At 37.6% G+C, this 17,274-nt stretch overlaps 1 protein-coding gene across 2 annotated transcripts in view; it reads left to right on the forward strand.

Annotated features, from left to right (window-relative positions):
• mbpb (myelin basic protein b) overlaps positions 1 to 17,274 on the forward strand; it is an 86,016-nt gene that overhangs the window by 15,204 nt on the left and 53,538 nt on the right. For both annotated transcript variants that reach the window (XM_028470241.1, XM_028470240.1), the window contains exon 2: positions 9,072 to 9,130. In XM_028470241.1, the coding sequence (XP_028326042.1) occupies positions 9,086 to 9,130 (45 nt within the window). In that variant the 5' untranslated portion in view covers positions 9,072 to 9,085. The remainder of the gene's footprint in view (positions 1 to 9,071; positions 9,131 to 17,274) is intronic.

Here is a 17,274-nt window from a genome sequence, read left to right on the forward strand (position 1 = left end):
AAAAATAACTGAAGTGAACTTGAATTGTTGACTATTGTTCTCTGATTGAGTAAAATCACTTGATCAAGCCTTTTCTAACATTCAGCACTACAAAATAAGTATTAAAAGTATGTATGATTTGTGCTGATATTGTATCAGATTGTATCGGCCGATACTCAAGGCTATCGGTATTTTATCGGAAGTGAAAAAGTTGTATTGGGACATCCCTAATAGTGTTTTTATTTTTCGTCTTCTGTAACATCACAAACTCAAGCATCTGTGCATCTGTGCTCTCCATTGATATTGGGCAGCTAGCTGGTAACAAAAGTGCAATGGGTCAAATTCTTTCAGTTAAGACTTGTATATAAGACCGTCAAAATGTCTGCCTTATGTACAACCTCAGATTTCCGTGATGGCAAAAAACTGACAAAAAAAACTGAATTCATGGCCTTGATTTATTCAGAGCTTTATCCCTACACTGAAGTAGGCTCACAGTGCTTTACATATCAACTCATTCACTCATTTACACTCACACACCAATGGGACTGAGCTGCCATGCAAGGCACTAGGTGACTACTGGGAGCAACTTATATATATGTAAGTCACACATCCCAGTTACGCACTGTGGGTAGAGCAGCCCTGAAATGTGGGTGTTCCCATCAAATGTGGCTTTACGCGCATTCTCCGGTCTGCGTAAGTCCTTTTCCTCTTACGCGCTTCTAACCCTGGAATAAGTGCAGCGCCCTGATAAGGGAAACATTATAATGCCACACGGACTCGTGCATCGCGCAGTGGCAGCTGTGATCACTCAGCTGCTGCTGCACGATTAATTAAAACTCTGACAGATGCAGACTTCTGTCCACGTTGGTCACAGTGATTCAACTATTTTCATACTATGTCCAACGTAAAGTCTCAGTTTGATCCACTACAGAGTGAAACAAGCTGTCATATGCAGATGAGGATGGACCAGAAACTGTTCCCACACATATTTTAATGAGGCTCAGCTCAGGTCACTTTAAACAATTTGTATTTAAAACTGTGTATTATGGAAGCCAATAGTTGTTTCACTGCAAACATCCCTCTGTATTAAAGCAGGACGCTCTGCGGCCGGGTTATTTCCTCATATCTCCAGTAGGAGTGTGACGATATCTCGATTTTTCGATTATCGATATGCATGCGCTAAGTCGATTTTTTTTTTTTTAAAAAAAACCTTTTCTGCTTTTTCACTAAAATGTGCAGGTACGTCTTCACAGAAATTTTGTCACAGTTTGTTGAAGGAACCAATATATTGTTTACTGGAATATTGCACTATCATGATGTCACTGTTAAGAAAGACCCAATTTTTTTTACAGAAAGCACTATTTCATATATATACTTATTCATCTGCATTGGTATGTTGACACTTATTTAGAGAAATGTTTGCACTAAAATAGTGTCACAGTTCATAGGACACTTTTTCAATTTATTGTCTTTCAGAGATACAGTATAAAATAAAAAATATATTTTTTCACGTAATCTTTTTTATTTTCTTGTTATGTCATAGATTATTGTAGATTGATTTCGAACCAATATATTGATAATTTCAGTATCATCATATTGTGGGATCATCGTTATCGTGAGCTTTGTATCGCGTATCGCGAGGTTCCCACCCCTAATCTCCAGTGCATCTAACTTGGTCATGCTTTACAGCAATGATGATGATGATGATGATGATCAAGGAGAGATATTTTAACTGTGACTTGGACAGAAGAATGCGTCCTATCATCAGTCACACTGCAATAATCTGATCAATGATCTGATCACATCAACTTCTTACATTGTTTATCAATGAAATTTCAAATTAAAAGTAAACTTTATAATTTTCACAGATTTCAATGATATTTACAAGCATTGGGAAAACTCCATGTTTCGTGATTTGTTCCGCGGTTTTGCTCTACTTAAGCGCGGTGTGCGTGTCAGGAAGCTGGACTGGAGAATACGAGTAGGAGAGAAGCGCGTAACTGCAGGCACGCAAAAAAGCATTTAAGTCCAGATGGGAGAATTGTATTTTGATGGAATGTTTAGATGTTTTGTGACTGATTTCTTCAATTGTGGTACAGCCTTTTTATGTCCTTTCTTAACAGAACATTCATTAGTTTTCTTTCCCTTGGTAAACGCTCCCACGGGGTCCAGTTACATTGATTTGTCAGCAGCATTCCGTTATCAGACAGGCTGCACATTGTGGATTTGGCTCTTCACCTATAGCTTTCCTGGTAGTCATCATGTTGTAAAAGTTGTTTGCTGACTCCAGTGTTAGAGGAAGTGTCATTGAGACACAGCAGGTTTGGTTAAAAAAAAAACAACCTTTTTTTTGCTTTGTTTTTGTGTATTTTAGCAAATTCCACCGTGAATGCAGTTTGGTATAATCAAAGCTTTGAGTTGCTTGATTGTTTCTAAGAATTTTATAGCCCCAAGCTATTATGAAGTGATTCATCCTTTCATTTTGACAACATCTTAAGAACACAAAGCAGAGCAATCCATGAACCCTTTGTTCTTTGGTTATTCAATTTTAAAACCAAATCAAAATATTTTATTTTTATTTATTTATTCAGTTTATTTCCGACATGGTTACATTCACTTTTTTTTTCTTTTTTTTTTTTTTACATTTTTTGTACATGCCGAAAAAGGAGAGGAGAGAAGCAGTTTGCTTATCTGGGTCCCGTCCCCTGTTTTACCATCGCAAATTTACATGGGTTTACATGTCTCTCTGGTCAAACATTCTTGAGTTGTTGAACAGTCCTTTCTTGTGTATTCTCATCTGTAGTCAGTGTTGTCTTGTTTTTATTCCTCTTCCTCTTAATAACAAATAAACAGTGTTTCTTCCTTTGGTAGAAGAGCCCAGTTTGAGGATAGTTCAATTAGAAGAGGTTTTACATTTTGCAGAATCCACGCAGCACATGATTTGATGACTTTAAAGAAAGTGCTCCCAAATGCTAGTATAACAAGGAATAAAAATGTTCAGTTAATTATTTTGAAGATGTTTTTTTTTATGAATGTGCACATCTTTGGTTTTATTGGAAATTCACAAAACATGATGTTATACTCATGACTAGATTGTAGTTTAACATTGTAGTTCTCAACAAATACTCTTTCTAAAATGAGTTGATAGACTTGATACATTGTTGAATTAACATTGGGTCTCTGATCTTTGATCTTCGGCGTACCACGCTCCGCTTGCCCAGACAGATTTAAAAGGAACTATTGAACTGTTGCCATGGTTATCCAAGAAGCATGGAGCAGTCAGTTGAGCATTAGCTAACTGAAGTTTCCAAAATAGGAAAAGGCCGCAAGTGACTAAGGTGTGGAACCACTAAACGCTTCTTTCGAACTGTCACACCGTGATTTTTATCTATTTTACTGGGGGTTTTTTTGTGAAAACTTTTTTTGCCTGACTATTGATAACACACTTAAAAATCAATACCATTGACTACCTCAAATGTATGTACTTTTCTTTTGCTCAATGTTTAAAGGAAGCTGTATTTGTTATTGAATTATTTTGTGGTTGGACAAGCCCACAACAGATATTGGTGTTAAAACATTGTCACATTATCACAGCCAAATAAAATTACAAATTTAGGTTGTTGTGTTTTACTTTTTAAGTGTAATGTCAAATTATATATATATATTTTTTAATTGTTGAATTTATAGGGGAAAAAATGGTTTTACGTTATTTCAGATAGTTTTTTTAAGTATGCTAATACCAATTTAAAAAGTCATGTAAAATTATTTTGTCAGATTGTTTTATGTTAATTGTAATTTGATTTTTAGTGTAGTTTCATGTGATGAGCTCAATATGCATCACAACGGCAAACTGTGCTATTTCTCTTATTGATTAATCAATTGAAAAAGGCAGATAATCAATTACTAAAATAATTTTGTTGCAGGCCTAATATTGACATATATTACCTTGACATTTTGTTAGACATAGTAAGACTCCACCTACCCAATAAATAAGAGCTGCATCTTTCAAAAACATTCAAATTCATCTCCCATCAAGATTTTTCCTCTTGTCTTCTCAACTTTCTGTCTACTTCCCGTCCCCCGCTGTCTGACGACCTTGTCAATCATTACAATGACACTCTCTCCTCCTGTCTCTACCAACTAACCCCTTCCTAAACTAAATCTGCTTCATTCACACACTCAGCCTCCTGATACACACCCTTTGAAAAAAAAGTTGTTTTTTTTTATCATTCTTCCAATCAAAAGTTGTCACCCTCTACAGTTCTCCTTCCATTTCCATTTTCTGTCAAAAATTCTGGAGTGTCTTTGCCTCAAAAATCCCATCCCATCTCATCAATAATCAACTGTTAGAACAATTTCAACCTGGATTCCACACCAAACATAGCACCGAAATGACCCCCTCCTTTGATCTGACTCCGGCCTTCTCTTTGTTCTTGTTCATCTTGATCTTACACCATCAACCACAACATCCTACTTTCTCATTTGCAAACCCTCCTCAGTATTACTGGTGATGCCCTTCCCTGGTTACATTCATACCTCACTGACAGAAAACAATCTATCTTCATCAACTACTGCTCCTTCTCCTCAGCCCCTGAATCCCACTCTACTCTGTCAAACTGTCTCTCTGATGTCAAAGTATGGCTCCAAGCAAACTTTATAATTCTCAACTGTGACAAGTCTGACATGCTCTTCATTGGCCCCAACTCCATCACCTTAAAAGCCTCAGACTTTTACTTTACCATTGAAAAGTCCAACCTGTCTCCCGCCCCTCACTGCCAAAACCTTGGTGTCGTCTTTGATAATAACCTCTCCTTCGACCACCACATCAAACAAGTCATGAGAACAGCTTTATCTACCTCAAAAACATCTCTTGTCTCCCTGTCGCTGAAACTCTTTTTCACGCCTTCACCACATCCCGCCTTGATTACTGCAATACACCTTTTCACGTGACGTCATTACTTGACTTAGCAACGCGCGCCGCCATTTTAAGAGTGGTAATCATTTGCCTGACAACCGCTATTTACTGCTGATTTTGCTGATTTTTATCGTATAATGCCCAAATCCTGTGTAGTATTTGGCTGTCATAACCACACCTGGCTGAAGGAAACGATAGCCTTTTACAGAATACCGACAGAAAAAAGCCTGAAACGGAAATTATGGATTCAAGCACAGAAGCGAAAAAACGTAGATGGAACTACATGGAGCCCAAAATCAAAGTGGTCAATGTTTGCAGTAGACATTTCGTTAATGGTTGGTTGTGTATTTTGGGGATCTGATTTCTTCCTGACTGATTTAATGACATTGATTATGAATTACCCTCCATTGAAACTGTAATTTATTCAGTAATGACTGAAATGTTTATGGCTAGTATGTCTAACTTGAAGACAAGCAACGTGAAATTAACAGTAAATATGCAATGCGTTGACTTGTACATGAACTGTAAGTATATTAAATAAACAAATGTGCTTCATATACCCATTTATATTTTAATTTAGGCTGTATTATTATTATTATTATTATATTATTAGTAGCGCTAGCCTAGCATAGCCACATCGCGTAACAAGCCAATTATCATGATGACACAGGCCTATATAGACACAAAAACACATACATAAGCCTACCTTAAAGAAAATATATGCATCCAAGCTTGTTCTCATCTTCTCCAGTTGTGTAGACGCCAGGGCTGTTAATGAAGTACTCTGGCCATGTCGTCGGGCCGTTTTTCCATGAACCTTGTGATGCTTGGTATGGACAAGATTCCAAACCAACCAGATGTAACTTCCCTTCATATCGGTGCTTGGCCTTTGGCTCTAATCTGCTGAAATATTCGTACAACATTGAGTAAAACCTTCATGTTGTCCGTGGTAAATAGTGTAAATAGCGGTTGTCAGGAAAATGTAAACCCCTCTTAAAATGGCAAAGGTCGTTGCTAAGGCAAATGTCCCTGAGATGATGTCACCGCGAAAATGTGTATAGCAACCTCTTTGGCACAACCTCTGAACAAACTTAAGTATATCCAAAATGGCACAGTTCGCCTCCTCACCCACACCAAAACCCACTCCTGCAACCACATCACCCCTGTTATCCAAAACCTCCACTGACTCCCCATTCCTCAACACATCCAATTCAAATTTATTTTTAGCCATAAAGCCCTTCACAACAGGTCCCCTGGGCGTGTGAGAAGAGGTGCTTATTTTGAATGATGTCTGCCCGTCCGCCTCCTCATCTTATAGGAGGTGGGAGTGTCCCTGGCGGACAGACATGTTTCACCAGCCAATCAGGATTGACAGATTGAGAAAAGCTTCTGAGGGCCGCAGATGGGACTGCATGCCATAGTGAGACATCTCATAGAACCGGGGTTATGTAAATAAGCTAAAGTTATTTAATGGCACCTCTTTGACGATCAGTGCATCACTGCATAGCCTTGCATGTAAAAGGGAAACCAATCAAGACTTCAGTTTTTCCTTTTTGTTGTGACTGTAGAACATGGACCTTCAACAGTTCTCCTCCACTTCACAAGTAAAAGCCCACAGTCAGACACTGACTTTGTCAAGGTAATTTGACAGTTTAATCCAAAATGCGTGCAGGCTCATGCGAATGTTCTGGAGTGGGTTTATTTCATTTTTTTTGTTATTGGAATTGTTTGAAAGGTTATGGTGAATTTGAGTTTCAAGAGGAAATAGGAAGAGTGTGTATCAGCAGAAGGAAAAAAATAAATATAAAACATTCTCGATTTGATTATACCAGCTTTTGGACATTGTTGATTTCAAATGCTTAGTTTTCTGCCTTACTAAGGTTAATGTTATCATAAATTCAGAATGTTCCTGCATGTGTCAGGATGTTCACAGGACCATCAATACACTGCTGTAGAAAGTCTGTTTTTCACTACAAGTGCTAATGCAGAATATATATTTTGATAGCACACACCACTCATAAGGTGAGTGGAAAAACAAGAAATAAAATAAATTTTGTGTCAAGAACGATGAAATACTTTTCATTGCAGACACAGAGGTTTCTGAATTGTTTACTTTAAAGAAAAAAGGGGCAAAAATGACATTTATCTTATTTTAACCTACAAGTAAAAGCCAATCACAGTTTTTATTTGACTGACTTGTTGTCAGGGTTTCCTTGCTTGTTCTGGTTTATTCCGGTTTGTGAGCACTGGGCATCACTGAGGTTTCACACTTCCTCTTGATGGAGAGAAATAAGCAATCATTGAAGTTTACCTTCTAGGCCATGGGTACACTTCTAGCTGCTTGCTATTTGAAGCTCAAGAAACAACAAAGCTACAATGCAGCAAACACCTCCAGAAAAAGATAGAGCTCCCTTTTCAGGGCTACTCTGTTAGCGCATGGTTATTAATAATAATAATAATAATAATAATAATAATGTTATACATTTATTTATAGAACGCTTTCAATCCAAGTGCTGTGCATCAAATAAATCAGCCATTAAACATTTAAAAATAATCATAATAATATGAAAGACATACATACTGTAAAAAAACAGGAATTTTAGGACTCATATGTCACAGTATAAATAGTTTTTTTTATGAAAGTATCTATTTGTACGGTTGCCGTACAAACAACCACGAGTGCTATTGGCACGTTACTGAAGTACAATGACATAGCGTTTTAGGGTTAGGGTTAGGAATAGGGTTAGGATTAGGTTTAGGGTTAGGTTTTGGGTTAAGTTATAACCCAATATCGCAACAATTAGGATTAGGTTTAGGGTAAGGATTATTCCTGGTCTTAGACCTAAACTGACCAATTACTGACCTATTACATGACCTAAACTGGCCAAATAAGGGTGCTGTGTACAGATAGAATGTCGAGATATTGATACGCCAACCGTACGAATAGCCAGTACCTTTTTTCATTGCTTTGCCTTTAAAGCATCAAGGGAGGGAGCCAGCCTAATTTCAGTGGGTGAGCTGTTCCATAGCTTTGGAGCACGAAATGAAAAAACACGTTCCCCAACAGTATTTTGGGACATTCAGAAGCCCAGTCACCTGGGATCTCAAACTCCGAGTTGGAACATATGGGTTCAACAGATTTAACAAGTAAGATAACCCAATGCCAATTACAGTTTTCTACGTCAACATCCGTACCTTCAAATCTGCTCTGACCTGAACTGGTAGCCAGTGAAGAAGAGAGGCCAGCACAGGAGTAAGATGCTCATATCTACTGAAGCCAGTGAGAACCCGAGCTGCTGCGTTTTGTATCATCTGTAGTCCATGCTCTTTTTGGGCAAACCAGACAGAAGTCTAAGTGTGATGACACAAATGAATGAATAAGGACCTCAGCTTCCTGAGACGACAGAATTGCTCTAATGTGACAGGTTGAGGTTTTCCTTTTTTAAATCTAATATTTCAATTAGAGCTGATAATTGACGTGTTAACATTCACATGACATTTTTCATTTTGTCTGGAACACCTTGAATCTGATTAAATTATTTTTTACAACAACAAAAAAAAATCATTAAAATTAAGAGGGAACCATGTTTTATTCCAATTCAATATGAACTTTTTTTTAATTAGGGAAGGGCATTATCTGCTCAACAACTCTTAGATTTAAAGCTTTAACATCTCTACTGAATTAACATGGTTATTGAATGGAGGATAAAGGCTTATCTTGTTCCTCCCTTTCAATGGGCATGTTGACCAGCCTCCTTGAGAACCCACCAACTCTTCTCCACATATCACAACTACTATCATTTGAGAACCACAGACCTAACACTTATGTGCTTGAGCTGTGAGTGAATGCTGGTGCTTTTCAGATCATAGATGCATGCAAACACCATGGAGGCAGACCCTGATCTGAACAGTCTAATGTAGAAAAATATGTGCCTAGATGACAAATTAAACATTATGTTCATAACATACTATTTCTGATTCCTTGATTTTTTTCTTCAGTTAAAATCGACAGAAAACACTTGTGTGTTTGTGTTTGTGTGATGGGTTCTCAATGCATGGTGACTCAGGATGTAGCCACTCTAGCTGTGATAAGGAGGAGTATGTGATCTTTATATTCACTCTGAATGTGTCATACGCAGTGTTCCCATGCTAAAAAACTTTCACTTTTTCTTTCCAGCCTCTGTCAGCAGAATGGGACAGCATTTAGTCAAGAAGGACTCACCCACAGACAGTAAGGTAGGCACACTCTCTGTCTGAATTTCCTAAATTTGAGCTTTAAAGTACATTACAAGTATTTTTACCCTGAATGCATGTGAACAATCTGACAATGATATGGGAATGAAGCATGTGTTGAAGTGTTTTCTTTGAACCTTATCGATGCCTACAGGCTGTTATCAGCAGGACTTTGGACTCCTTTGCAGACGAGCTGTCAGGCTCCTTATTTCTGATGATTTATTACGATCACTGAAAGCAACTTTGCAGTGTTGGACCTCACAAATATTGTTTTGCTTTGGGTTTGACTCACCATTAGCAAAACAATATTTGGAAACTTACTGGCAATTGTATTTTGTTGATATTTGAAAGATCTTCAAACACTTGTTATGTAGCATTGATTGGCGTACTTTAACTTTCTGGTTCCACAGATGTGCAATCCACTTTAGCTTGGTTGTTTGATAATGGAGATGGAACACTTATTAAATAGTTAAATAGTGGCAGTTCTTATGAAAGAAGTTTCATGATTGTATTCTTCAGCTCACTGAATTCTTTTTGTGGTGTAATACTGTATAAGCCTCTTGTGTATTTGATTTACAAATGTGTGACTGTTATTATGCTAACATAACTCTTGAAGATTAGGTGTAAGGAGCATGGACAACTTCATGCTACGAATGTGCACATACTGTATGCCTTAAAGGTGGAGTTAGAAATCTTACAGCACTCTTTGTTATTCTGGTTGAAATGGTCCTCCCATCCCGAGAGTAGTCCATACATTATATCTTCAGAAAAAGAACAAAGGGAATCAGACCTCTGTAGCAGTTGGAATCATGTAAAAACCCTGACCAATCACTGTTCCTGGAAATATGAAACACAAATGAAGATCTGAGGGGCCTTAAATATGATGCAGAGGTTTCAGTGTTTCTGTTTGACAGATCATTATTTGTTTTGCTTCATGGGATATTTTTTTTATATCTCAGATGTGCATTCAAGTTTATGGGGGTGTGGCTTTAGACCAGACATGGGCAACCCGGTGGCCTGGGGGCCACATGCAACCCTCGGTCTAATTTTATGCCGCCCCAAAGTAAACTTACACAGTGACAGAAAAGTGCACAAAACAAAAGCAATAATACGTTAAAAAATACAATAAAATTACATTACAGAAAAATACAGTAAAAGACAAGAAAAACACAAAAAAGGCGTGAGAACCAAGTAAGGCAAAAAAAAAGTTTTCCATTGCTGCATTTCTTGAATTCTTTTTACAACACAAACCTTCAGGAATACCATTTTGAATTACTGATTGTGTTGTGGTTGCTGAAAGATTACAATACGGATAGAGTTCTGGTGATCAAAGGTCATCACTATGGTAATGCACTTAAATAACCCCATATCTCAAATTATCAACAGGTGCTCATGTAAACTCAAAGATGAATTAATTAAATTAAGAAAATCACATAAAGATCTTTCTTAATCTTGTAAAGGTGAAAATTTTGATTTTTTTTTTTTTTCAAAATATATTGATAAAGACTGACTTACCCAACAAAGCACAGTGATTACAAAGTCTCAATTTTCAGTCTGTGTAGATCTTAGGTTTCACTAAATATAAGGTAAATTATTCTATCAATTAAAAGATGGGCTGCTGAACTTTTATTTCCAATTTTATTTTTGTACTTGGAAAATGACAATGAGCATAGTGTTTCTAGCTACACTCTCCTATTCTAATGGATGCTCTTGTCACATTTCAAATATTTAGCTCTTTGTTAATCCTGCACTCTCTTTTTCAGTCGCTGTGATTCTTTCAACACAACACCCTTTGCTTCAAACAGTTGCAAGCATCCGCTTCTTTATTGAGTCTTGTCACCATGGCAACATCTGATGTTCGAAAAGGGTCCCTTGGTCGTCACGTGTCATCAGATAATAACCTTTCCTAACTACGAGCCTCGCTTGCCCCAGTCGAGAGGGGGGGATGCAAATAGATGATAGTACACATCAAGGCTGACACTGAGATCTCTCCTGACACTCTTCTAATTTACACATTAGTGTTGGCCCTGGTGAGGTGTTAGACTGCTCGCTTTCTTATTTATCGCTGTGGAGACTGTTGTAAAAAAGATCCATCTCCACGCTGGGTGACTTTTTAATTGCGTTTAAGTCAGATGCAGTGTTCTGAATGATAAATAGCATCAAGCCATTATGCTGGCCAATGAAGCATAGATTTGAGGCTGTTATTGGGTCCGCTTCAGAGAAAAGACAGCACAGGACAGGCTCAGTCAACCCCAACTTTCAGGTATTCCAGTTTCAATTTCAGCTTCGTCTAAAGCAGTGTTTCTCAAAAGGGGGTATGTGATGGATTGGGATGGGTCTGATAAGAATTTAGCAATTTCGATTCCATTATCGATACTGCTTATCGATTCGATTCCTTATCGATTCGATTCCTTATCGATTCTCATTGGGTCAGGGATTTGTTTGCTTTAACTTTTTATTATATTATCTTTGTCTCTTTAATTTCCTGCAGGAATATCAGCTCTCTTTTAATCCACCAGGTATAGATTTTTTCACTAGATAATAATATATGCAAAAGCGCTTAATAAAATTGATTAATTATTATTATTACAACATATGACACATTTTGGCTATACACATTTGAGAATATTTCCAGTGCTCCTTTTGAACTTGAACAACTTGATCCAAAACTAATTTAGACATAAAACAAAGAATTTTTCTGTAAAAAAAAAAAAAGAACATATTAACCAAAAGTACAGCTGCACTTATTATGTATTTAAAAGGTAAAGCTTAGCCTTAGTTTAGCCTTTGTTTACATTTCTATAAATGGATCTTCAGAGACGCCGTCCCAGTTGTTACATGTGACGTCATCAGCCATGTGTCTGAACGTGTGAAAGAGCAAACTAAAGACAACGGTCAGTACCAGTCCGTCTCCCGTGTCTGATTAGTTACCATGAGGACATAAACTGGTGACGAGGTGTGTGTTCTAGCTGCAGTTTGTTGTTTTCGGAAGAAAAGTCAGTCCAAGAAGCAACTTTTGCGCGAGTGTACAGAACCCAGTGACTAGCGTAGCAACAGAGACGCTACAAACACAGCACGGAGGACAGCACAGCTACGGGTGGAGGAGGTAGATTCTTCGCGGTGGACAGCAAACAACTATATGGTGGAAGAAGCTTCACTTGGCGCTAGCATTAACACATTATACAGGACCTGGAGGAGTTTATCGTTACATATTTGCGATGTAAGAGGAACCTTTAAGCGGAATTGGCAGGCAAGCAAACGATTCCTAGGAATTGGATTACTGGGAACCGGTTCTCAGAACCGGTTTTTATTCCGATCCCTGGCACTACAGGGGGACCCCATGTGGTGTTGCCTGGAGTTTAAATGGGGTCGCCTGAAATTTCTGAAACATTAAAATAGATTTTTGAAATGTTTTAATTATTTAATTTTTAATCCAAACCACACATTCTTAAACAACTGTATTTCTAGACTTTCACTTTGTGAATCCAGTTCAACTAAAATGTAGTAAAAAAAAATCTTAGCTGAAAGATGATCAAAAACTAATTCTACCAAAAAATGTCTTTGGAGTCGCCAGAAATTCTTGACATTAAAATGGGGTCACGATCCAGAAAAGGTTGGGAACCACTGCGCTAAATACTTTGTTTACAAAATAAGATTCTTCAGAATGTGCGTTATCACTCGTTCATTCCATCATTATGTTATATAGTTGTTTTTAAGTAGTTTTCCAAGCAAAATGTTATAGCCAGACAAAAGGGGATACTTGGATTCAGAAATAAGAGAAAGGGGGTTCGAGAACCACTGGTCTAAAGCACAGTAAAGAACTATTTTTGGGGGGAAACAGCTGAAAAAAGGCACACTGGTCTAAACTGAACCTTTCCAACAGTCGAACAGTGCACTTATTACATTCAATACACAGCAAGGCTTTCTCTGCTAAGTGAAGCTCTCATATTTCAGGTCAATGGCACCCTTAAAGTGTGCAGGATGATTTATTCAAAGCTGGGACTATAATACACGTTTTTTACATCACATAATTAACCCTGGCCTATTTTCTTTTTCTTTCCTTTTGTCAAAAGTTATGATTAATTACAGATATTGTAATGACTTGGCCCATTATAACTGAAGCTGCAATAAGCGCTGAAGTGGCTTTGAGCTTGTTGAGAAGAAAAATGTTTTTTCCTGCTCATTAAGAGAGAGAAGGAACAAAATAATACAGAGAACTAAGAATAAGAGCCGTAGTTTGTGTTAACGTGTGCATGCGCATCCATACGCAGCTTGTGGTCCGTCTGTGTGATCAGATCTTTGGCTTCCCACATGGCTGACGCCTGGGTCTGGCAGAGCAATTGTCAGGAGGAAAAAAAAGAAAGCCAGCTGGAAGCAGGGAGGCTGATGACTCCAAATACACATTGTTTTTACTTCCTGGGGATATCATGTTTTTTTCAGGCACATAGTACCATTCTATAGCATACTCAAATAACTATGCTACCTGCATTTTTGGGGAAAATGCAGCAAGTATTAAAAAAAAAAACTTCCCTCTGTAGCACACAATTCATGATGCTTTGATTTCGCCTCTGTCTTTAGGAAACTCCAAGCTTGTCTGACTGTGAACACTCCCCCTTCAGTACTCATACAAACGCGCATGGATGTTGTGTACTTTTGTTTTTCTGTGCGCTGTATTTGACTACTTTCTACAATTTTAAATGGTTATGAAAGTGAGGAATGCTAACATACGGTCAGAGGAGAAGTGATTTCACACACACACACACACACCCGGTAACCAAAAATCTAAAAGAGGGCTGCTTTTTCCGCATCCAAAAATAAATTTTCTCGCTGAAGGTATTTTTAAAAATTAAAGGCAGGCAGTTATTACGGTGAGCAGAGTAAACCGATCGACACGCAGTTTTCTCTCAGCTGTTTGCTGTGACTGCAGCTGTTTTGACGGAGCTGGAAGCGGGTTCGAGTTTTATTTACTTTTTTTTTTATGTGTACATTAATGAGTACAGACAACATATGCCATGGATTTCTTACAAAAGTATTTAAAATAAGTAAATTGAAAGCTAAATCTGTGGAGGCGGGTGCTGTAGGCTGAACTAAGGAAGAGAAGATGGAAGGGAGGAAGGGCCTCGTCCCTAAGGCGGAGGCTCGTCCCCTCGAGCATAACAGCAGGAAAATGGCTGCATGACATGATATAAAGCTTGAAGAAGTGGTTTTTACATGATACCCCCCCTTTGAAAAGAACATATTTACATACATAATTTTGAAATCTTAAGCCCTTAATGTATTTCTACATGTTTATTTAAAAGATATCACATTGTGAAAACCATTTCTGTAATTTGGTATATTCATTTATTTCATATTGTACACTTTGAAGTTTAAATTATTGATATTTATTTTAAATCATTCAGCGTAAATCAGTGTTTCTCCTCTAGTTTTGAAGTGTTTGTTATCAGAGTGATCATCCAGCAGAAATCAAACCATATGGAGGAAGGCAAGTTGTGGTTTGACGCTGTTGCCTGTTATGTGATTACTTCTTTAAATCCCCAAAGGTTTCAGGAGTACTGGGCTGCACCCCCGAGCTCTGATTTATTTTCCTGTAAGTCATTTTCTTGGTACATTCATTTCTGACTGTAAACCACCTGGAAGTACAGAATGATTGCACTGGGTTTTGCTCACGTGTCCCTACAAGGTTTCAAATCTTTAAATCCTAATGGCTTTAGATTTAGCTCCACAGTTTGTTCCTGGGGCAGAGTTTTGAATAAAGGTTTTTAAATGAGAAAATAACACCCTGAGAAAAAGCCATTCTGCTCGAGAACATGTGAACTCATTAACAAAACATTGCAATATGAACCATTATCCTTGAGCTAACCAAGCAATCTAAGAAAATATCACACTAAAAAAAGTAGTTTTTTTACAGAACCAAAATACATAACAAAGAAAATCACATGTGTTGCATCATATGGAAATGGTAACAAGCAGCTCTTTTAGTGATTTACTTAGTAGTGATTGAAAATGCCCCGCGGTTGTTCAGTCATCTTAGCAGACTTAGGTAATCAAACTCTATTTATATTGCACTTTTTATTTGAGGCAAATCCTTGTAAGCAATTTGCAAGCTTTGCAAAGTGAATATCAAATGCATCCTCCCTTGCCCCAGCACACATACACACAAAGACTCCAACATCCCTTTTATCACAGTGCAAAATGATACTTAGATTATTGGTAAAGGACTATATTTTCTTAAATCCTTCAATAACAAGGAACGAAGATAATTGGTAAAAAGGAAAAAAAACTTTCTTATCAGTAAAAGATTTACTGTATGTGTGAGAGAAACAGAAAATGATTGTAATTGACAGCCAAATGACATAGCCTTCATTTATGCTCCCTGAATAAATGCTTCCGTTTTAGACTATACATTTACTACATGCAGTATCATAGACCGCAAACTGATTCAGAAGTACATACAGTGGGCTCTGATTCAGTCCTCATACATATGTAAGAGTTGAACCAGCCTGTAATTACCTCCTGATGTGTATTGATGGAATTCCACTCTTTTTTTAACATAAGATGAATAATTTAAGTTCTTGTTTCAGCTGTTGCTTTAGGGGGCCACCACAGCACACCTGCCTCCATCTCCTTATTTTGCATCATCAATACGAGCACCAGCTATACTTTTTCCTACTCGAAAGAGCCATTAACCTTTTCTAAGGTCTGACACTTTTATCTGTTGCCGGCCAGGTTTATGTTCAACATCTTTTGTCCATTACAGCCACTCTCTCTTCTCTAAAGTCAAAACCATCTCTATTTGGCATTTCTGACCTTTTCCCCCCCCTTTATTGTGCTTGTTTTGTGTGAGTTTTTTGTGAACCAATGCACAGAAATCATTCAGTGCAGAATGTGCAGCTTCTGATATGTTATATCTGCTCTTCAAACACACTTTGAAATGTTACTATACTATATTCTGGTCTGAAGAGAATGATGGAGTGTCATCTTTTCACTCTCAATCGGGGTAACGTCTCACGATATTTCATTGTTCGTTTGGCATTTGGTGAAGCTCGTTTCTATAAGAATAACCTCAAGAGACATCATTCTTTCTATACATTTCTTTGGGATTGAGGAGTGGAATTGTCACCTTTTGTGTCTGAAGAATGAACCCGGTCAAACATTAAAGGACAGTAAACACTGAAGTGCAGACAGAAAGAGACATTGTATCCTTTGAAAGCAATAACTCAGCTGACTTTTAAAGAAAAGAAAACATCCATCCCTTTCTCACGGTTTATGGTAATTGAACTTGCGTAATATATTTCCAAAGCACATTAAAATATTTTTATTTATTTATTCAGTTTATTTCCGACATGGTTACATTCACTTTTTTTTTGTTTTGTTTTTTTGTTTTTTTTTTGTACATGCCGAAAAAGGAGACGAGAGAAGCAGTTTGCTTATCTATGTCCCGTCCCCTGTTTTGAACACAGAAAATTTACATCAAAGCTTGTCTCTCTGGTCAAACATTCTTAGGTTGTTCTGAACACAATTTCATCATTTTTTTTTTTTTTTTTTTGTCCTTTTTTGTGTAGGATTTATTCTCATCTGTAGTCAGTGTTGTCTTTTTTTATTCCTCCTCCTCTCTATCCTTGTTCGTGTCGGCCTTGTTCCCTGCATTCCCAGACGTTGTTTGCGTTCCTCCAGTTCAAAAGAAACACAAAACACAAACATTCACACACCAATGGGACAGAGCTGCCAGGACTGGTGCTAATCTTCTATTAGCAGCAAATTTAGTGTTCAGTCTCTGGCCCAACCACACTTCGAGATATGGACAGTTACAATCTTGGTATTGAACCCCCAAGCTCTCAATCAGAAGAGGACCCCGATACCACCTGGGCCAAGATTTTCCATGTTGTTTATTTTTACTCGTCTTGCAATAAACTTGTATCCCAGTGCTGCAAACTGAAATAGTACCAAGACCAACAAACCCACAAAGAGGAATGTATAGGACAATTTATTGAATTCCCCCTTAAAGCTGCTGGGGATGATTGCTAACATTTTTTAAACTCTACCTCCATTTCATTCAAAAGTTCTCATCCACTACTGATACCAGTGTGCCCCCCAAACACTGCCAAAATGACATTTCTCTTTTTTTTCACAGATTGAAAGTTGTG

Source organism: Gouania willdenowi, chromosome 16 (genome assembly GCF_900634775.1).
Source record: "Gouania willdenowi chromosome 16, fGouWil2.1, whole genome shotgun sequence".
Classification (NCBI taxonomy): Eukaryota; Metazoa; Chordata; class Actinopteri; order Blenniiformes; family Gobiesocidae; genus Gouania; species Gouania willdenowi.